The sequence below is a fragment of the Stenella coeruleoalba genome (assembly GCF_951394435.1).
Source record: "Stenella coeruleoalba genome assembly, chromosome: 6".
Classification (NCBI taxonomy): domain Eukaryota; kingdom Metazoa; phylum Chordata; class Mammalia; order Artiodactyla; family Delphinidae; genus Stenella; species Stenella coeruleoalba.
The window spans coordinates 33,110,684-33,134,276 of record NC_137151.1 but is presented as its reverse complement, the minus strand read 5'-3'; the positions used below and the strand labels follow the sequence as shown (position 1 = coordinate 33,134,276).

At 42.4% G+C, this 23,593-nt stretch overlaps 1 protein-coding gene across 3 annotated transcripts in view; it reads left to right on the top strand.

Moving 5' to 3' along the window:
- LOC307188207 (uncharacterized protein) overlaps positions 1-22,316 on the top strand; it is a 56,972-nt gene extending 34,656 nt beyond the window's left edge. Inside the window, exons 3-6 of one of the 3 annotated variants that reach the window (XR_013828828.1) lie at positions 568-667; positions 13,873-13,952; positions 19,189-19,299; positions 22,171-22,316. Coding sequence is in view for 1 of the 3 variants with exons in the window: in XM_079925004.1 (XP_079781130.1) it covers positions 13,873-13,948; positions 19,189-19,299; positions 22,171-22,195 (212 nt within the window). In the remaining 2 variants the exon portion in view is untranslated. The remainder of the gene's footprint in view (positions 1-567; positions 668-13,872; positions 13,953-19,188; positions 19,300-22,170) is intronic. The other 2 variants (XR_013828827.1, XM_079925004.1) reach the window with 2 other exon arrangements.
- The last annotated feature ends 1,277 nt before the right edge of the window (positions 22,317-23,593 follow it).

Genomic DNA, 23,593 nt, shown 5'->3' with positions numbered 1-23,593 from the left:
AGCAGCATTAAGCAGAAATCCAAAGAAATCTATTCTTTGGAATTATGAGGAAGGGAAGACTCGAAAACTTTATAGCATGCTCTATACAAGTATACACATCACCATCCTTATCTACATCATGCCATGCATGGAGGGTCAGTAGGTTCAGGGGATTATGGAAGCACCAAGGTCTGTGGGGTTAATTACAGCTGCATTCATGGGCAGTAAAAGAGAAGGGCCTTATCTTGGTCAGTTTCTCAATGCTAGTAGCTACAAAAAGAAGAGGACAGCAGACATCTTAGGGAGTAGAGCCAACATTAAATGAAATGTCCTAATTACTCTAGGCAACCTCTCATGATAGCCTCCCATAACTCCTCGAATCCCTACATACTTGCACAAGGGATAGTGTAATATTAATGGAGCGTGTGACTGCAGATTAGCATTATTTTTGCTGAAATAAATGAAAGTAGGCTCAAGTGATAAGGTTTGAAAAGGGTTCACAGTGCCAGGGAAACTATTGTAACAATGTGGACAGAACCCTTTGGATGGATTCATCATGTTTTTGTTTTTGTTTTTTTGCTGCTTCAGAATCTGGAGTAGAGATTGGTGTGTTCCATGATGCATTCCCGCTTCTTACAAGTTTTAGATGGAATACCCCATTAGGACGAAGTGCACGTAAGGAAGATGAGTGAGTCAAACTCCTCTGCCTTCTGTCAGCAGTGGGTGCAAAGGGATTTAGACCAAGTGCTTTCATCCTTTGACGTGCGAAGTTTTCACTATATAAATGATGTTTTGTTTGTTTGCAGGTCAGGAGCCTTGGTCTCAATATCCCTGTTTAAAAAGTGCTATCACATGTCTGCCAGAAAGAATTGCTGATGATACTGGAAAAAATTGAGAGTTATCCGTAACAATTAAAGGTTTTGTAGCAACATGGATGGACCTAGAGATTGTTATACTGAGTGAAGCAAGTCAGACACAGAAAGACAGATATCATTTGATATTGCTTATATGAGGAATCTAAAAAAGAAAAAAAGGTACAAATGAACTAATTTACACAACAGAAATAGAGTCATGAATATAGAAAACAAACTTATGGTTACCAGGGGATAAGTGGGGAAGGGATAAATTGGGAGATTGGAACTGACCTATACACACTAGTATATATAAAATAGGTAAGTATTGATAAGGACCTGCTTTATAGCACAGGGAATTCTACTAAATGGTGTGTACTGGCATATACAGGAAAAGAATCTTAAAAAAAACAACAAGGGTTATGGGAGTATATAATAAATATAAATGTCCAAACCTTTAACATGAAAGGAAAAATCAGTTAACTCTGTGGTCCCTGTTATGGTGTAAACATTTTGTACCTCTAATTTTAAAATTTTGAAACCCAGCTGCCATGTTGATGGTATTAGGAGGTGGGGCTTTTGGGAGGTGAGTAGGTCATGAGGCCAGACACCTCAAACATGGGATTAGTGTCCTAATAAATGTAGCACACAGATTTCATGCCCATCACATGATTTCATTGCCAAGCGAGAAGACCCACATTATGAACCAGATATTGGTCCCTCACCAGACACTAAGTCAGCTGGCAACTTGTTCTTTTTATTAAATTAATTAATTAATTAATTAATTTTTTGGCTGTGTTGGGTCTTTGTTGCAGTGTGCGGGCTTCTCATTGGGTGGCTTCTTTTGTTGCGGAACACGGGCTCTAGGCAAGTGGGTTTCAGTAGTAGTGACACACGGGTTCAGTAGTTGTGGCCTGTGGTCTCTAGAGTACAGGCTCAGTATTTGTGGTGCACGGGCTTAGTTGTTCCATAGCATGTGGGATATTCCAGGACCAGGGCTCAAACCCACGTCCGCTTTATTGGTGGGCAGATTCTTAACCACTGCGCCACCAGCGACGCCCCTGGTAACTTGTTCTTGAACTTTTCAGCCTCACCAATTATGAGAAAACAAAAATATTCTGTTGTTTATAAAATACCAAGTCTCTCGTATTTTGTTTTAGCAGTCAAAGAGCTGGCTGAGGAGAAACATCTGTGAGCTTGAAGACATATCAAGAGAAACCTTTAAATCTCAAAAGAAAAGAGAAAGGGCAGGAAAGAAATCAACAGAACAGAGTAATCAATAATTGTGGAACAATGAAAATGCTGTGACCTATACATAATGGGTATAGCAGGAGGAAAATAAAGATAACAAAGAACAGAAAATATTTTTTTTAAAATGACTGAGAATCTCCCCCAAATGAATGTCTGACACTAAATCCACAACATCCAAACTTAGAGGAACATATGAATAGTAAAGAAATCTGACCAATATCTCTCAGGAACATCAGTGTGAAAATCCTCAACAAAATATTAACAAATCGAATCCAACAATATTTTGAGAGAATTTTATATCATGAATGAGAGGGAATAATCACAGGTATGCAAGGCTGGTTCAACATTCTAAAATCAAATAATTATATCCATCATATCAACACCCTAAAGACAATCATTAGCATATCAATAGATTCAGAAGACCTTTGAAAAAATGTAACACCCATTCTTCATAAAAACTCTCAGTTAAAGAAATAAACTGCAGCGTTCTCAAGTTGTTAACAAAGATCTACAGGAAGCTTTTATCTTACATCATGATTAATGGTCAAAAACATGAAGCTTTTCCACTAAGTTCAGGTAAAAGCAAGGATGTCCCCTTTCATCACTCCTTTTCCATATTTTACTCCAAGTCCTTGCTAATGCAATAAGGCATGAAAATAAATAAAACAAATACAGATTGGGTATAAAAAAATGAAAGCAGCCTAAATAAAATGTGGGCAAATATACTTAGACACCTCACCAAAGAAAATAGACACTATGCATATAAGTATACAGAAGAATAATTCAGATTACATGCTGCCATGAAAAAGCAAATTAACAATACAATTGCATACGATTTTAGCCATTAGAATGGCTAAAATGTGAACAATGACAAGAACAAATTCTGTAGGGGATGTGGAACAATAGAAATGTCATTTGTTATTGGTGGAAATGAAAAATAATACAGCTACTTTGGTAGTCTGATTGACACTTGCTATAATACTGAACATTCCCTTACTGTACAATCCGGCAGGTGTTCTCATGGATATTTACTGGAAGTAGTTTAAAACATACTTCCAGACGAAAACCTGCATATGGATATTTATAGCACCTAATTCAATATTGGCAAAATGTGAATGAAACTAAGGTGTCCTCCTATAGGTGAATGAAATGATATAGTATTAATATATTCTGGGAATAGGATAATATTGAGCACTAAAAAAGTAAGCTATCAAGCCATAAAAATATATGGGAATTCTTTTTTTCTTTTGAAATATAGGCGATTTTCTTTATTTTGTAATTTAAATTTTCTTGGAGTATAGTTGATTTACAGTGTTGTGTTCATTTCAACTGCACAGCAAGTGGTTCAGTTACACATATGCATATATTCATTCTTTTTCAGATTCTTTTCTGATAAAGGTATTCCCAGAATATTGAGTAGAGTTCCCTGTGCTATACAGTAGGTCCTTGTTGCTTATCTATGTTATATATAGTAGTATTCGTATGTTTCCCCCAAGTTCCTGATTTATCCCTGCCCCCCACCTTTCCCCTTTGGTAACCATAAGTTTGTTTTCCAAGTCTGTGAGTCTGCCTCTGTTTTGTAAGTTAGTTCATTTGTATCAATTTTTAAGTTCCACCTAGAAGTGATATCATACAATATTTGTCTTACTGTGTCTGACTTACTTCACTTAGTACAGTCATCTCTAGGTCCATCCATGTTACTGCAACTGGCATTATTTTCTTCTATTTTATGGCTGAGTCATATTCCATTATATATATGTATCACATATTCTTCACCTATATTCATATGTTGATGGACATTTTGGTTGCTTCCATGTCTTCGCTGTTGTAAAGAGTGTTGCAGTGAACATTGGGGAAGATGTGTCTCTTCGATTTATGCTTTCCTCCAGATGTGCACACAGGAGTGAACTTGCTGGATCATCTGGTAGCTCTATTTTATTTTATTTTATTTCATTTCACTTCATTTCAATTTCAATTTTTTTGGAGTATAGTTGATTTACGATGTTGTGTTACTTTCTGCTGCACAGCAGAGTGAAGCAGTTATACACATATCGAATCCTTTTTGGATTCCTTTCCCATACAGGTCATTACAGAGTACTGAGTAGAGTTCCCTGTGCTATACAGTAGGCCCTTATTTGTTATCTCTTTTATATATAGTGGTGTGTATATGTCAATCCCAATTTCCAGTTTATCCCTCCCACCTCCCCTTAATCTGGTAACCTCCATTTTGTGCACCATAGTGGCTGTTACCAATTAGCATTGCCCCCAGTAACGTAGTATTGGTGGTGCAGTGGTTAAGAATCCGCCTGCCAGTGCAGGGGACACAGGTTCGAGCCCTGTCCCAGGAAGATCCCACATGCTGCAGAGCAGCTAAGCCTGTGTGCCACAACTACTGAGTCTGCACTCTAGAGCCCACGAGCCACAACTACTGAGCTCACGTGCCACAACTACAGAAGCCTGTGAGCCTAGAGCCTGTGCTCCACAACAAGAGAAGCCACCGCAAACAGAAGGCTGCGTACCACAACAATGAGTAGCCCCCACTTGCTGCAACTATAGAAAAGCCGCACGCAGCAACGAAGACCCAACGCAGATTAAAAATAATAATAATAAGTAGTAGGTTTCTCTTTTTTCCACACCCTCTGAAGCATTTCTTGTTTCTAGACATTGTGAGGATGGCTATTCTGAGTGGTTCCAGGTGATATTTCTTTGTACATCTGATTTGCATTTGTCTAACATAAAGCAATGGTGAGCATCTTCATATGTGCTTTTTTTTTTTTGAACAGTGTGAGTAAAATTTACCCCTTGAAAAAGAGTTATTGAAAGGTTGCCTTGTTTTGAAGTCTATTTCGATTACCTACCCCAAGGTATTTCTTGAGGGCTGTTGTCATTTACAGCTCCCCAGGCATTGTGAATATGAAGTGCCTATAAGGTCCAGTTTTAGAATTGTTGTTATGGGAAACAGAAGGCGGCAGGATTTCTACTGTCCCCCTCTGGTTACTGACACAACCTTAGATGTAGGGAAAGTCCTGTTCCTTGGTTTTAAATTAGAGTGGAATGTGCCTGACCAAACATGTAAGGGCTTCTGTCCCATTCATTCTTCCCCCTTACCCTTCATCCCCCGAACAAGTATAAACCCCTGCAAAATCACCTGTTGAGGGTGCTGTCTTGTAGAGTGGGATGACCCTAACGAAGGAGTCGGGAGGTCAGAACCCAAACACCAGGGTATGTTGAGAACAGGTGATTTTCAAAATGTCATCCAGCCCAGAGAGTTCACCATCCTTTGGGTGTCAGAGGGTTGATTTAGTAGTATGAGGACACACTTAGATCTGGAGATTGTGATCCCATGCAGAGGGGACCAGGTACTACATGTTCAAGGGGTCGAATTAGCTGGCATATCCTCCCGAGGTCCTCAGGCCCACAACAGTCCAGCCTTGGTACCAAATTGGGTCTGTGTCCAGGGATGTGACACTAGCATGTTAACTGAGACTAAACGAATTTAGTGATCATTTTTCTTTTCTATAATTCAATTTTAAATTTATAATGGAGTATAGTTGATTTACCATGTTGTGTTCGTTTTTGATATGCACCAACATGATTCATTTATACAGAGATGACTATATATTCTTTCTGGAATTATTTTCCCATTGAGGTTACTAAAGGGTGTTGAGAAGAGTTCCAAGTGCTCTACAGCAGGTCCGTGTTGATTACAAGTTTTCTCTCTGTAAATATGTATATACCAACTCCAACCTCATGATTTATGCCTCCAACACAGCTTTCCAGTTTGGTAACCATAAGTTTGTGTTCTAAGTCTGGGACTCTGTTTCTGTGTTGTAAGATAGTACCTTTGTATCAATTGTTAGATTCCACCGATAAGTAATATCATATGATATTTATCATTGTCTGATTTATGACACTTAGTATGAATGTATCTAGGTCCTTCCGAGTGGCTGCAAATGGCCTTGTTTCATTCATTTCATGGCTGAGTAATATTCCATTGTACATATCTACCATAATTTCTTCATCCAGTCTTCCTTCCAAGGACGTTTAGGTAGCTTCCAAGTAGAGGCTCTTGTAAACAGGGCTGCATAAATTTTGGAGTGCCTGGGTCCTGTCAATTTACGTTTTTTCCAAGATACAGGCCCAGGAGTGGAAGGGCCATATGCTCTGAAGCTCTGTTTTTGAGACTTTTAAGGAATCACCCCCCACTTCTCCAGAGTGGCTGTTAGCAATTTACATTCCCACCATCAGCTTGTCAGGGTTCCCTTTTCTCGACGCCCTGTCCTGCATTTCAGGTTTTACACTTTGTGAGCTTGGCCATTCTGACTGGTGCGAAGTGACACCTCGTTGTAGTACTAATTTACATTGCCCACCTGTTTTGTTGGCCAAAAATGGAGTAAGGGTTTTTCCTGAATATATTAAGGAATAACGCATACAGCCTTTTTGGCAAACTGCATCATTGGCGATGTTCAGCAGCTTTGCATGTGCTTTAATGGCGAGTGCAAACTACCTCTTGAAATCCGTTTCCTGCAATTCTGCCTTGCTTACAAGGCCTTTACGAATACTTGGCTCAAGAAATGACTCCATTAGAGGTGTCAGTCACAACCCTGCATGTTTGTGAATTGCAGTGCCCTGAGCACCAGTTTTCAACTTGTAGTTTAGGGAAGCAGCCACAAGGGGGCAGGATTTCTAAGACCCATTCCGATTACTGGGGCACCTGAAGGATAGGGAAATTCTTCTTCCAGATTAGGAAACTAGAGTGGCATATGCCAGTCCAAACATCTAGGGCTTGTGTCTCATTCCATCCCCCCATTCCCATTCTTCACACGGAAAATTCCAAGCTGTGCAAAACTGGCTGTTGAGTGTGCTGCCTTCCCAAAGTGGGGAGACTCTAAGGAAAGGAGCTGGGGACCCCGAATACCAGAAGATGTGGAGATGAGGTGACTTTCCCAAATTCTTCCCGAACAGATGGTGTACCATCCTCTGGATGTCCCATTCATGTTTTAGCTGTAGGAAGGGTCCCCTGCACCTGGAGATATGGGACCCATGGAATGGGGAACAGGCAGTATTACTCTAAAAGTGCTGCATTTACTGTCCCATCCTCACCAAGCCTCTGAGACCCACGAGTGTAGAGCCTTACGTCCCATCCAGCTGTGTGTCTAGATGTGTTCAGTCCAGGTTGCATCACAGCCCTTGAACAAATTTTGTAAGAATTTCTATCTCACTGTCTTTTTCTTGTTGTTGTTCTTGTTATTTAATTTTATAATGGGGTATAGCTGATTTTCAGTACTCTGTTTCTTCCTGCTCTACATCTATCCACTTGATTCACTTAAAGAGAGACATCAATAAATTCTTTTACAGATTCTTACCAGTCTTATATATCCTTTTCCGGTGACAACATTGTGCTGAGTCCAACTCTTTGAGATATACAGTAGGTCCTGTCGATTACCTATTTTGTTTATGGAACTGTATCTATGCTAATTCCAACCTCCTCGTTTATGCATCACCCCACCATTCTCCTTTAGCAGCCATAAGTGTGTTTTCTAAATGTGTGACTCTGTTTCTGTTTTGTAATTGAGTTCATGTGTAGCCATTTTTAGATACCATCTATAAGTGATACCTTATGATAAGTCTCTTTTTATGTCTGACTTATGTCACATAGAATGATCCTACCTCAGACTCCACGAGTTGCCGCAACTGGCCTTATTTCACTGATTTAATTGCTCAGTAATATCCCATTGTACATAAGTACCACATCTTCTTTATCAATTTTTTACTTCCAAGGACATGTAAGTTGTACCCAAGTCATTTCTAAACAGAGTAACACTAAATGTAGCAGTCCCTGTGTCCTGTCGATTTTTGGTTTTCCCAAGATATACGCCCAAGAGTGGAAGTGCTGTATGCTCTGTAGTTCTGCATTTTAGATGTTTTGGAAACACCATACACTTCTCCAGAATGGCCTTGGCTATTTACATCCTCCCCATCAACTTAATAAGGCTCCCTTTTCTCCATGGCCTGTGCTGCATTTCTGGTTTTAAACTTTTCCAGGATGGCACTTTTGACGAACGTGAAGTGAGACTTCTTTGTAGTGCTGATTTGCATTTGGCGCTTGTTTGCATGGCCAAAAAGAGCGTATGCGTTTTTCCTGAATATATTTATTTTTATGATGGAATTTAGCTGATTTCCACTGCTGTGTTTATGCCGCGTTACACCCACTTGATTCACGTACAGAGAGATATCAATAAATACTTTTTAAGATTTTTAATAGTCAGATATATTCCTCGGCGGTGAATAGGGTGTGTTGAGTCCAGTTCATAGAGCAATAGTCTTCACTATTACGTATTTGGTTTATGGACTGATATCTGTGCTAATTTCAAACTCTACTTTTATGCATCACCCCACCTCACCTTTCCCCTTAAGCAGGCATAAGTGTGTTTTCTAAATGTGTGACTGTGTTCTGTTTTGTAATTCAGTTCATGTGTAGCCATGTTTACATTCTCTCTATAAGTGATATCTCATGATAAGTTTCTTTTTCTGTGTGACTTATTTCACTTAGAATCATCGTACCTAAATCCACTCATTATGCTGCTACTAGCCTTATGGCTTCATGGCTGAGGGGTATTCCATTTTACATAAGTACCACAAACTCTTTATCCATTTTTCTCTTTCCTGGGATATATAAGGTGTACCGAAGTCAAGGTTCTTATAAACAAAGCAGCTCTAAACTTTGGGGTGCCTAAGTCCTGTCGATTTTTGATTTTCTAAAGATATACACCCATGAGTGGAAGTGCCCTATGCTCTGTAGCTCTGTTTCTTTAGATGTTTTAGGAAACACCATACACTATGCCAGAGTGGCCCTTGGCAATTTACATACCACCCATCAGTGTAACAAGGCTTCCTTTTCTCCATGGCCTGTCCTGCATTTCTGGTTTTTACATTTTTTCAGGATGGCCTTTTGAACCATGCAAAGTGAGACTTAGTTTTTGTGCTGATGTGCAGTGCCCGCTTGTTTGGTTGGCCAAAAAGGGGGCATATGCCTTTTTTCCTGAATATATTCAGGAAAATACGTATACTCCCTTTTAGGCCAACTGCATCATTGTTGACATTCTGCCGCTTTTCATGTGATTTAAAGGACAGTCCAATCTACCTCTTGAAAACTGTTTCCTGCAATTCTGCTTTGCTTTCAAATCCTCTTCGTTGCCTTACCTCAATATATTTTTGGATGATAGTTGTCATTTATAACCCTGCAGGTTTGTGAATTGCAGTGCCCCTGAGCTCCATTTTTCAAATCGCCTTTTTGGAAGATGGCTGCAAAACCGCAGGATTGCTTCAGGCCCTATGCTGGTTCCGGAGGGAAGGTTGAACCTTTGTTTAATTCTTCTTCCTGATGGGAACTTAGACTGACATGTGCCGGTCGAAACACCTACAGCTGGTCTGTCATTGGTTCCCCCTCTTCCCGTTCATCCAGCACACTAATTGCAGACTGTGCGAAACAGGAGATTAAAGGCGCTGACTCTCCAAGTGGGGAAATTTTTAGTAAAATGGTTGGAATGGCAAACCCGAGCACCAGGAGATGAAAAATGAGGTGCGTTGTAGAAACCTTTCCCGATCACACGGTGTACCATCCTCTGGGTTTCCATGCATGTTGTAGTTGTAGGAATTTTCCCTTGAACCTGGAGAGTTGGGACCCATGGAATGGCTAGCATGCAGTATTTCTTTAAAGGGTCTGTATTTGCTCACCCAACCTCACCAATCCTCTCAGCCCCAAGAGTGTCCAGCCTTATGTCTCATCCAGCTGTGTGTGTAGATGTGGTCAATCCACGATGCATCACAGCCCCTGAACGAATTTTGTAAGGCTTTCTCTCTCTTTCACTATCTTTCTGTTTTGTGTTTGAAATTTATTCTTATAATGCGGTTTAACTGATTTCACTGCTGTGTTTATGCAGCTTTACACACCCATGATTCACTTACAGACAGATATCAATATATAGGTTTTAAGATTCTTACTAGTCATATATCTTCTTCTGTGGTGAGTAGGGCGTGTTGAGTCCAGTTCATTGAGCAAGGAGTAGGTCTTATCTATTAAATATTTGTTTTATGGAACGGTATCTGTGCTAATTTCAAACTCTTGTGTTATGCATCAGCGCACCTCACCTTTCCACTTAAACAGGCATAAGTGTGCTTTCTGAATGTGAGACTCTGTTCTGTTTTGTAATTCAGTTCATGTGTAGAGATGTTTACATTCCCTCCATAAGTGATATGTTATGATAAGTTTCTTTTTCTGTGTGAATTATTTCACTTGGAATCATCGGACCTAAATCCACTCATTATGCTGCTACTGGCCTTATGACATTGATTTCATGGCTGAGTGATATTCCATTGTACATAAGTACCACAACGTCTTTATCCATTTTTCTCTTTTCTGGGATATTAAGGTGTACTGAAGTCAAGGTTTTTGCAAACAGAGCACCCCTAAACTTTGGGGTGGCTGTGTCTTGTTGCTTTTAAGTTTTCCCAAGATATATGTGCATGAGTGTAAGTGCCCTATGCTCTGTTTCTCTGTTTTATAGATGTTTCAGGAAACACCATACACTTCTCTAGAGTGGCTGTTGGCAACTAACATCCTGCCCATCAGGGTAACAAGGCTGCCTGTTCTCTATGTCTTGTCCTGCTTCTCTGGTTTTTACACTGTTTTCAGATGGCCCTTTGGACCTGTGGGAAGTGAGACTTTGCTGTAGTGCGGATTTGCATTGCCCGCTTGCTTGTTTGGCCAAAAAGTTCGTATGCATTTTTTCCTGAATATATTCAGGAAAAAATGCATACGCCCTTTTTGGCCAACTGCATCACTGTCGAAGTCCTGCCGCTTTTTATGTTCTTTAAAGGAGACTCCAATCTACCTCTTGAAAGCTGTTTCCTGCAATTCTGCCTTGATTTCAAATCCTCTTCTTTGCCTTACCTGAATATATTTTTCGACGATAGTTGTCCTTTATAACTCTGCAGGTTTGTGAATTGCAGTGCCCCTGAGCTCCATTTTTCAACTCGCGTTTTTGTGAGCTGGCTGCAAAACCGCCAGATTGTTTCAGGCCGTATTCTAGTTCTGGGGCAGGAGGCTGAGCCTTTGTTTAATTATTCTTCCTGATCGGAATTTAGAGTGACATGTGCCCGTCCAAACACCTACAGCTATTCTCTCATTTGTTCCCCCTCATCCCGTTCAAACTCCGCACTATTTTCAGACTGTGAGAACAGGAGGGTAAAGGCACTGACTCTTCAAATGGTGAGATTGTTAGTAAAGCGGCTGGAATGGCAAACCCGAGCATCAGGAGAGGAAAAATGAGGTGCATTTTAGAAACCGTTCCCGATCACATTGTGTACCATCCTCTGGGTTTCCCATGCATGTGTTAGATGTAGGAAGATTCCCTTAAACCTGGAGAGTTGGGACCCATGGAATGGGTAGCACACAGTATTGCTTTAAAGGGTCTGCATTTGCTCACCCAACCTCACGAATCCTCTCAGCCCCAAGTGTCCAACCTTATGTCTCATCCAGCTGTGGGTATAGACATGGTCATTCCAGGGTGCATCAAAGCCGCTGAATGAATTTTGTAAGAATTTCTCTCTCTTTCGCTGTCTTTGTTTTTTTTTTTTTTAAATTTATTTTTATAATGGGGTTTAGCTGATTTTCACTGCTGTGTTTATGCCACTCTACACACACTTGATTCCCTTATGGAGACATATCAATACATAGATTTTAAGATTCTTATTTGTCAAATATATTCCTCTGCAGTGCATACGGGGTGTTGAGTCCAGTTCATTGAGCAAAGAGGAGGTCTTGTCTATTACATATTTGGTTTATGGAACAGTATCTGTGCTAATTTCAAACTCTGGTTTTATGCATCACCCCACCTCACATTTCCTCTTCAGCAGGCATAAGTGTGTTTTCTAAATGTGAGACCCTGTTCTGTTTTGTAATTCAGCTCATGTGTAGCCATTTTTACATTCCCTCTATTAGCGATATCTTAGGATAAGTTTCTTTTTCTGTGTGAATTATTTCACTTAGAATCATCGTACCTAAATCCACTCATTATGCTGCTACTGGCCTTATGACATTAATTTTATGGCTGAGTGATATTCCATTGTACATAAGTACCACAACTTCTTTATCCATTTTTCTCTTTCCTGGGATATTAAGGTGTCCCAAAGTGGAGGTTTTTGTAAACACAGCAGCCCTAAACTTTGTGGTGGCTGTGTCTTGTGGATTTTTAGATTTCCCAAGATATATGCCCATCAGTCGATGTGCCCTATGCTCTGTTGCTCTGTTTTAGGTGTCTCAGGAAACACCATACACTTCTCCAGAGTGGCTGTTGGCAATTTACATCCCTCCCATCAGGGTAACAAGGCTCCCTGTTCTCCATGGCCTGTCCTGCCTTTCTGGTTTTTACACTTTTTTCGGTTGGCCCTTTGGACCGGTGGGAAGAGAGACTTCTTTGTTGTGCGGATTTGCATTGCCCGCTTGCTTTGTTGGCCAAAAAGGGCGCATGCGTTTTTTCCTGAATATATTCAGGAAAAAACGCATGCGCCCTTTTTGGCCAAGTACATCATTGTCGAGGTTCTGCTGCTTTTCAGGTGCTTTAAAGGAGACTCCAATGTACCTGTTGAAACCTGTTTCCTGCAATTCTGCCTTGGTTTCAAATCCTCTTCTTTGCCTTACCTCAATATATATTGCGACGAAAGTTGTCTTTTTCAACTCTGCAGGTTTGTGAATTACAGTGCCCCTGAGCTCCTTTCTTCAACTCGCTTTCTTGTGAGCTGGCCGCAAAACCGCAGGCCCTATTCGGGTTCTGGGGCGGCACGCTGAGCCTTTGGTTAATTCTTCCTCCTGATGGGAAACTACAGTGACATGTGCCTGTCCAAACACCTACAGCTATTCTCTCATTGGTTTCCCCTCATCCCGTTCATCCTCCGCACTAATTGCAGACTGTGCGAAACAGGAGGTTAAAGGCGCTGACTCTCCAATGGGAAGATTGTTAGTAAAGTGGCTGGAATGGCGAACCCGAGCACCAGGAGAGTAAAACTGAAGTGCATTTTAGAAACCTTTCGTGATCACACGGTGTACCATCCTCTGGGTTCCCCATGCATGTTTTAGCTGTAGGAAGATTCCCTTACACCTGGACAGTTGGGACTCATTGAATGGGTAGCACGCAGTATTTTTTAAAGGGTCTGCATTTGCTCACCCAACCTCACCAATGCTCTCAGCCCCAAGTGTCCAGCCTTATGTCTCATCCAGCTGTGGGTGTACATAAGGTCAATTCAGGGTGCACCACAGCCCCTGAACGAATTTTGTAAGAAATTCTCTCTCTTTGACTCTCTTTGTATTTTTTTTTGTTTTTTGAAATTTATTTTTATAATGGGGTTTAGCTGATTTTCACTGCAGTGTTTATTCTGCTCTACACACACTTGATTCCTTTATGGAGACATATCAATACATAGATTTTAAGATACTTACTAGTCAGTTATACTCCTCTGCGGTGCATAGTGGGTGTTGAGTCCAGTTCATTGAGCAAAGTGTAGGTCTTGTCTATTACATATTTGGTTTATGGAATGGTACTTGTGTTAATTTCAATCTCTGGTTTTATGCAGCACCCCACCTCACCTTTCCCCTGAAGCAGGCATAAGTGCATTTTCTAAATGTGTGATTCTGTTCTGTTTTGTAATTCAGCTCATGTGTAGCCATGTTTACATTCCCTCTATAAGTGATATCTTATGATAAGTTTCTTTTTCTGTTACTTCTTTCACTTAGGATCATCACCTAAATCCACTCATTATGCTGCTACTGGCCTGATGACATTGATTTCATGGCTGAGTGATATTCCATTGTACGTAAGTACTGAAACTTCTTTATCCATTTTTCTCTTTTCTGGGATATTTAAGGTGTACCGAAGTCGACGATTTTGTAAACAGAGCAGCCCTAAACATTGGGGTGGCTGTGTCTTTTTCATTTTTAGTTTTCCCATGATATATGCGCATAGTGGAAGTGCCCTATGCTCTGTAGCTGTGGTTTTTACATGTTTCAGGAAACACCGAACACTTCTCCAGAGTCGCTGTTGGCAATTTACATCCCACCCATCAGTGTAACAAGTCTCCCTGTTCTCCATGGCCTGTCCTGCCTTTCTGGTTTTTACACTTTTTTCGGTTGGCCCTTTGGACCGGTGGGAAGAGAGACTTCTTTGTTGTGCAGTTTTGCATTGCCCACTTGCTGGGTTGGCAGGAAAGGGCATATGCGGTTTTTTCCTGAATGTATGCAGGAAAAAACGCATATGCCCTTTTTGGCCAACTGCATCATTGTCGAAGTTCTGCCGCTTTTCATGTGCTTTAAAGGAGACTCCAATCTACGTCTTCAAACCTGTTTCCTGGAATTCTGCCTTGGTTTCAAATCCCCTTCTTTGCCTTACCTCAATATATTTTTCGACGATAGTTATTCTTTATAACTCTGCAGGTTTGTGAAATGCAGTGCCCCTGAGCTCCATTTTTCAACTTGCTTTTTTGTGAGCTGGCCGCAAAGCCGCAGTATTGCTTCAGGCCTTATTCTGGTTCCCGGGCGGCAGTTTGAGGCTTTGGTTAATTCTTCTTCCTTATGGGAAATTAGAGTGACGTGTGCCCGTCCAAACACCTACAACTATTGTCTCTTTGGTTCCCCCTCATCCGGTTCATCTTCCGCACTAATTGCAGAGTGTGGGAAACAGGAGGTAAAGGTGCTGACTCTCCAAAGGGGAGATTGTTAGTAAAGTGGTTGGAATGGCTTACCCGAGCACCAGGACAGCAAAATTGAGGTGTGTTTTAGAAACATTTTCCCATCACACGGTGGACCATACTCTGGGTTCCCCATGCATGTTTTAGCTGTAGGAAGATTCCCTTAAACCTGGAGAGTTGGGATCCGTGGAATAGGTAACACGCAGTATTACTTTAAATGGTCTGCATTTGCTCACCCAACCTCACAATCCTCTCAGCCCCTACTGTCCAGCCTTAGGTATCATCCAGCTGTGGTTTTAGATATGGTCAATCCTGGGTGAATCATAGCCCCTGAACGAATTTTGTAAGAATTTCTTTCTCTTTCGCTGTCTTTGTTTTTGAAATTTCTTTTTATAATGGAGTTTAGCTGATTATCACTGCTGTGTTTATGCTGCTCTACACACACTTGTTTCCCTTACGGAGCCATATCAATACATAGGTTTTAAGATTCTTACTAGTCAGATATATTCCTCTGCAGTGAATAGGAGGTGTTGAGTCCAGTTCATTGAGCAAGGAGCAGGTCTTTTCTATTACATATTTGGTTTATGGAATGCTATCTGTGGTAATTTCAAACTCTGGTTTTATGCATCACCCCCACCTCACCTTTCCGCTTCAGCAGGCATAAGTGTGTTTTCTAAATGTGTCTCTGCTTTGTTTTGTAATTTAGTTCATGTGTAGTGATGTTTACATTCCTTCTAAAAGTGATATCTTATGATAACTTTCTTTTTCTGTGTGACTTATTTCACTTAGAATCATCGGACGTAAATCCACTCATTATGCTGCTGCTGGCCTTATGACATTGATTTCATGGCTGAGTGATATTCCGTTGTGCATAAGTACAACAACTTCTTTATCCATTGTTTTCTTTCCTGGGATATTTAAGGTCAACCAAAATCGAGGTTCTTGTAGACACAGCAGCCCTAAACTTTGGGTTGCCTTTGTCTTGTTGGTTTTTAGTCTTCCCAAGATATTCGCCCATGAGTGGAAGTGCGTTATGCTCTGTCGCTCTGTTTTTTAAATGTTTCTGGAAACACCATCCACTTTTCCAGAGTGGCTCTCGGTAATTTACACCACGCACATCCCCATAATAAGGCTCCCTGTTCTCTATGGCCTGTCCTGCATTTCTGGTTTTTACACTTTTTTCGGATGGCCCTTTTGACTGGTGGTAAGTGAGACTTCTTTGTTGTGCGGATTTGCATTGCCCGCTTGCTTGGTTGGCCAAAAAGGGCATATGCGTTTTTTCCTGAATATATTTGGGAAAAAAAGCATATGCCCTTTTTGGCCAACTGCATCATTGTCGAAGTTCTGTCGCTTTTCATGTGCTTTAATAGCTAGAACAATCTACTTCTTGAAATCTGTTTCCTGAAATTCTGCCTTGCATTCAGAGCCTCTTCATTGCCTTACCTCAATATAGTTTTGGTTGTTAGGTGTCATTTATAACTCTGCAGGTTTGTGAATTGCGCTGCCCATGAGCTCCATTTTTCAACTCGCTTTTTCTGTGAGCTGGCCGCAAAACCGCAGGCTTGCTTCAGGCCCTATTCTGTTTTCGGGCCGGCAGGTTGAGCCTTTGGTTAATTCTTCTTCCCAATGGGAAGTTTGACTGACATGTGCCTGTCGAAACACCCACAGCTGGTGTCTCATAGTTTCCCCCTCTTCCTGTTCATCCTCTGCACAAATTGCAAACTGTGCGAAACAGGAGGTTAAAGGCACTGATTCTCCTAGTTGGGAGAATTTTAGTAAAGTGGCTGGAATGGCGAACCTGAACACCAGGAGATGAAAAATGAGGTGCATTTTAGACACCTTCCCCGTTCACATGGTGTACAGTCCTCTGGGTTTTCCATGCATGTTTTACCTGTAGGCAGTTCCCTTGAATCTGCAGATTTGGGACCCATGCAATGGGTACCAGGCAGTATTACTTTAAGGGTCTGCATTTCCTCACCCAACCTCACTAATTCTCTTAGCGTGATCAGTTTCCAGCCTTATGTCTCATCCTGCTGTGCATCTATATGTGTTCAATCCATGTTGATTAACAGCCCTTGAGCAAAAGTTGTAAGAATTTTTCTGTCTCACTGTCTTTTTTAAAACATTTATTATTATATTGGTTACAGCTGATTTTCAATGGTCTGTTTCTTGCTGCTGTACATCCACTTGATTCATGTATAGAGAGACATCAATAAATTCTTCTTCAGATTCTTACCAGTCATATATATTCTTTTCCAGTGACTTGAGTGTGCTGAGTGCCGTTCTTTGAGGTACCGTATAGGCCTTTTCGATTATCAGTTTGGTATTTGGAACGGTATATTTGCTAATTTCAACCTCCTGGATAAGGCCTCACCCCTCCCTACCTTTCCCCTTTAGCAGCCTTATGTGTGTTTTCTACATATTTGACTATGTTTATCTTTTAAAATTTATTTCATGTGTAGCCATTTTTGATTTCACATTTAAGTGGTATCTTATGATATGTGTCTTTTTATTTTTGACTTATGTCACTTAGAATGATTGTACATAACTCCTTTGAAGTTGTTGCAACTGGCTTTATTTCAGTGATTTCCAGGCTGAGTAATATTCCACTCTACATAAGTACCACATCTCTTTTATCCATTTTTTCCTTCCAGGGACATTTAGCTTATATCAAAGTCTTTTAAAAAGAGAGGCGGTAAACGTTGGGGTGCCTGTGTCCTGTCGATTTTTGTTTTTCCCAAGAAATACACCCATGAGTGCAAGTGCCCTATGCTCTGCAGCTCATTTTTTAGATGCTTTAGTAAACACAATACACTTCTCTAGAGTGGCCGTTGGCAATTTACATTTCCACTATCAGCCTCACAGGGCTCCCTTTTCTCCTTGCCCTGTCCTGCATTTCTGGTGTTTACACTTTATGAGGATGGCTCTTCTGACTGATGCGAAGTGATACCTTTTGTCGTATTGATTTCCAGTGCCAACCTGCTTGGTTGGCTAAAAAGGGCATATGCCCTTTTCTTGAATATATTCAGAAAAAACGCATACGCCCTTTGTGGCCAACTGCATCGTTGGTGATGTTCAGCCCCTTCTGCTTTAATGGCGAGTCCTTTCTACCTGTTCAAATCCCTTTCCTGCCATTCTCCCTTGCTTACAAGTCCTTTTCGGTGAATTACCTCAAGACATTTTTCAACGATAGACATTTTCAGCTCTTCAGTTTCGTGAATTTCAGTGCCCCTGAGTTCCATTTTTCAACTTGTGTTTTTGGGAACTGGCCACAAAACAGCAGGATTTCCTCAAGCCCTATTCTGTTTCCGTGGGTAATCTTAGCCTTTGGTCAATACGTCTTCCTGATTGGAAATTAGAGTGACATGTGCCTGTCCGAACACCTAGGACTTGTCTCTCATTGTTTCTCATCCTTCCGCTTCATCCTCTGGACAAATTCCAAACTGTACGCAACAGGATGTTGACGGTGCTGACATCCCCAAGTGGGGAGATTGTTAGAAAAGACGCTGGAGGGTGAACCCGAGCACCAGGAGATGAGGAGGTGAGATGCCTTTTCCAAACTCTTCCCGATCAGACGGTATACCATCCTCTGGGTGTGACAGGCATGTTTTAGCAGTAGGAAGAGTCCCTTCATGTAAGGAGAACACCAGGGATTTTTCCATATCAGTGTCTCACCGAACCACAAACTGGGAAATTTTTAAGCTACGGCTACACATATGTTCATTAAGGGCCTTGGGAAGTAGGCAGAGTCTGAACTTTAGATGATTGAAGTCTTCAGGTCAGAAGCACTCACCATCAGCTTCCCTAAGGTTACATTTTATCTGTCGTTGATAGATGATGTCGATAAAAATACATATTCTTTTTCAGATTATTTCCCCTTATAGGTTATTGCAAAATATTGAGTGTAATTCCCTGTGCTATACAGTAGTTCCTTGTTGATGATCTATTTTATACATAGCAGTGTGTATGTGTTAATCCCAAACTGTTAATTTATCCCTCCTCCCACCTTTCCCCTTTGGTAATAATAAATTACAAGATTTTATACTTCTCAGAAATGGGGGAGCTGAAAGAGAGGTAGCATTTTCAATGGAAAAGCATTCAAAACAAGATTGAAGGTTTAACCAAGATTATTAGATGTACACCCTTGGAAGGAAATCACTTCATTTCTCTAATATTGACCTGACAAATAAGACAAACCTTTTCACTGAACTTGCTTATAATAAAGTGATGGAAATATCAAATGGAAGTGTTAGAAACATCTTATTTTACCCGAGCCTTATACACTGTTCTATGTTAACTACAGTTTGGCTCACACATCTGTTCATTGAGGTTACAATAGTCTCAATTTCTGTTACTGATCCTCCAGAGTGGACCCCAACAAGTGTCCCCCTGCCCAGTGTCATTGGGGCCAACAGATCGAGACTGAGTTTGGTTCACAAGCAAAGGAAACTTTATATTTTGATCAGAGAATGGAGAGGTGAGAGCATGCACTACCCCGTGGGCTGTGGGCTGGGCTGCTGTGTAGAGATCCTGTCAGAGTCAGTGGGAGGGAGGGGGCGGAGCTCTCGAGGGCCGGGTTGGCTGCAGCTCAGGCTCTATATCGTGGAGTCTGCACTGGGCCCCAGGAGCTGAGGTGTCGACCCAGCCATTCTGCACTAGGAAATCTGGTCTGAAGTGCCCGGTGTGGAACCTCTGCATGCGGGACCCTAGGAGCACGTGAAATTAGACAAAGCACAAAGGATAAAAAAGGTTAGACTTGACTTTATTGCCCAGATTCTATTTTTATCCCCCAGGGATTTTTAACGGGCTTTGCTGGGGACAAACCCCTCCTCTGCCTTTTGTCCCGTTCCTCATTCTTGGAGTGCTGAGGGTGCAGACGCTTCTTCTGTAACTGCTGAGTGCTGAGTTGGGAGTCCTCATACCTGGGGACAAGGGTCAGAACTTCTCCCCAGCAGCCTCCAGGTGACATTGATTGTCCCCAGGCCCCCTGCCTCTCTGCTCGTCCACCTGAGCACCAGCATTGGAAGTGTTATAGATTCTAATGACCTTTAAGGGTCCAGGAAAGAGATGTGCAGAGACGCTGTGGGGGCCGGTTTCACCCTGCCCCACATTTGTTCGGCCACCTTAGGCTGACAGTTTTTGCCAGCATAGATGCTCTGACCAGTAGTCTGTGCTTTCTTCAATTAGGCCCCTGAATTAACGTAAAAACAGCACCAGGTGTCAGAGCCCTGTCTGCTCAACTCCCAGACAGTCCAGGGTCAGTGGTGATCAAGGACCATGATGGCCACTGAGTCAACAGCCTTTTGAAGTAAACAGGAGTCTAGCCGGTCTTATTGGCCACCATCATCACGGTGTCTGTAGGCTTTTCTATGGTGACAGTGTGGTATACTGTTCCCCCGCCAAGATTATTAGCTCCCCTCTGGGTGCAGTAAGTCCTGCAAGCAGTAGTCTACTCTTTTGGGACACACTCTTGTTGTTTTATGAGAGAAACTCCAGGTCAAGTGATGTTCACACGAGTCGTCATGGTGCCCTGTTGCCCCCGGTTATCTCTCTGGATGTTGGAGTTGGAGGGCCTCCTCACTCAAGGTCGGTGTGCCCATGGAGCGAACCCTGCAACTTCAGGGCATGGTTGGTGGTTAGGATCACCACGTGGGGTCCTTTTCCCTTAGGAGGGAGGTGGCCTTTTGGGCTGCTGATTTCCAGGTTTTTAGATACCGCCAGTATCTTGGCCAGATGTGGCAGTGGGCCAAGCCCCTTAGTGACCGTAGTTTATCCTACCTGGATGGCATTCTTGCGTTGTTCCATTTCAAGTGGTCCCAGTTTTTGCACTAATTCTCCAATGGCGATTCACCTTTCACCGGGAATGTAAAGGTCAAAGGGTTTAGCTAAATTAGGGAGTTCCAGGGCAAGGGTCTGAATTGACTGCTCTTTCCATTCTTGAAAGGCCACTTCTGGATTCTATACAAAAGGATCATCATCTTTTCCTTTCAGTGTTTCATATAGAGGCCCAGCTAGTGGACTGTAGTTAGGGATCCAGATGCAGCAAACCCCGGCCTCCCCAGGAACCCCTAAGCTGTCTTCTCGTTTTAGAAGGGGTAAGGCTGCAAATGGCTTCTTCCCTTTCCAGGGATGGGCTTCTCCGACCTTCTGTGAGAATGAAGCCCAGGCAGGTCACCGTAGTCTGTGATATTTGAGCCTTTCTCTTGGACACCTTCTATCCTTTATTGGCTATGTAGTTCAGAGGCCTCTTTAGTAAAGCTGGAAATCAGAATGTCATCTGCATATTGAAGGAGGGTTCCCTTTTCCAGAGGTAGAACTTTTAGATCTTTAGCTAACGTTTCCCCAAAGATGGTGTGGGAATTTTTGAACCCTTGGGGCAGGATGGCCCGACAGTATTGTTTTTGTTTTATGTTGAGTCCTGCCACTCACAAGCCAAAATTTCTTGTGACTCTGGGACTAACGGAATACAGAAGAAGACAGCATTGAAGACTAATACAGAATACCATGTCCTGGTGGTTGGTAGAATGACCAGCAGGGTGTAGGAATTAGGAGCAACTGGATGTATATCCTCGGTGGCTTCACTGACTGTCCTGACATCCATTACCAGGTCCCCAGCAGCCCACAGGGCTCTCGTGGTCAGGCCCCTCCCAGGATATGGAACTTCCCTGGGCAGGTACTCCGGCAGGGCTGGGCACACGGGAACCGAGCACATAGCCCTCATTGCAGAGCAACCCCAGCTCACCTGTTGCTCAGAGCTGACACAGAGCACTTCAGAGCAGGACTTGAACTAACAAACCGCAGCTCTGACAGGTCTGTGACACTGGTCATCACTCTGTGCGGCCCCACTCTGCCTGGTCTTCAAGAGACTTCCACTGCAGCTGGGGCACCAGGCCTCTGTCTCCACCCATCAGCCCTCCTCTCCCTGACTCCTGGGTTCCTCTCATTAGGAGAGGGTCTTCTTGAAATTGTCTCCCACTCATGGGCCAGATAAAATGATTAGAAAACAAGCCAGAGCTGCAGCCCCTTGTCTATCCTGACTCTCAGGAGCCCACACCTGTTCCTTGGACCTGGCCGGTTCAGAAACGTCCAGTTTCTGCAATGTGAGGCTCTGCGGCGTGAGGATTGGCTGACCTGGGCAGCCTGACTCTACCGGCCCGCCCTCCCCAGGTGTGCCTGGGTTAAGGTCAATATAAACACCGCTCCAGGCAGCAAGAGCTCCTGCAGCTGTGCCTGACGCCATATTCTCTGCCCCGTCAGCAGTCTCGGGGCTGGGTTGGTGGGAGGGAGTGAGAGGCCACGGCTTTGTGGGTGGCCCAGTGTGAGTGGGGCTCTGCTGGACTTTCTGCAGGAGTTGCCAGGCTGCCACCTGCTAAAGAAGAGGATGTGTCACCCATACCTGCCACTGGAATTTCTCCCCGGGCAGAGGTGAGGAAGGAGAAAAGCAGTGGGGGCCGGAACAGGATGGGTATCTCAGGCAGGGAATTGGAAAGCTTCCAGAAGAGAGACCAGGGCCAGGAGCATCTTGGCTGGCCTGCAGGCACCAAGTCGGCTGGCATGCTGTCGCTCGTGTGGCTCCATGGCCCTTTCTCTAGGCTTTCAAGTCCGTGTATATTTCAGGTGTTTTACCTGGGACGGGTGGGAATAGTTCAGCAGCAACTGGCCTGGGGCTCAGCTCACGTTTACTCACAGATGCCTCGGCACGGTGCCCCAGCTTTGCAATGAGGACGCTCCTTGCGGGGGCGCTGCTGGCTGCATGGGAGACGATTCCCCACCTCTGACCAACTTCAGAATTGTTTACCACTGGAGCAAGTGCCCTGATAGGGTTTTTCTGTGTTTCACTGGTGGTTTCTGGGTTGTTTTTCTTTTTTTCTTTTTTGGTTCAAGGTAGGTTTTATTCCTCTTCTTTGTATTTATAGATATAAGCATGGAAATAATTCATATAAAGACATCTATGGGAAGGGAAGAACTTTTTTTGTTTTATTATTTTTTAATTTTAATTTTTAAATTTTATTTTTTTATATACAACAGGTTCTTATTGGTTATCTATTTTATACATATAAATGTATACATGTCAATCCCAATCTCCCAACTCATCCCACCACCACCCCGCCACAGCTTTCCCCCTTGGATGTCCATACGTTTGTCTCTACATCTGTGTCCCTATTTCTGCCCTGCAAATTCGTTCATCTGTACCATTTTTCTAGGTTCTACATATATGCAGTAATATACAATATTTGTTTTTCTCTTTCTTACTTCACTCTGTATGACAGTCTCTAGATCCGTTGACGTCTCTACAAATGATCCAATTTCATTCCTTTTTATGGCTGAGTAATATTCCATTTTATATATGTACCACAGCTTTATCCATTCGTCTGTCTCTGTGCATTTATGTTGCTTCCATTACCTGGCTATTGTAAATAGTGCTGCAATGAACATAGTGGTAAATGTGTCTTTTTGATTTATGGATTTCTCTGGATATATGCCCAGTAGTTGGATTGCTGGATCATATGGTAATTCAATGTTTAGGTTTTTAAGGAACCTCCATAGTGTTCTCCATAGTGACTGTATCAATTTATATTCCCACCAATAGTGGAAGAGGGTTCCTTTTCTCCACACCCTCTCCAGCATTTGTTGTTGTAGATTTTCTGATGATGCCCATTCTAACAGGTGTGAGGTGATACCTCATTGTAGTTTTGATTTGCATTTCTCTAATAATTAGTGATGGTAAGCAGCTTTTCATGTGCGTCTTGGCCATCTCTATGTCTTCTTAG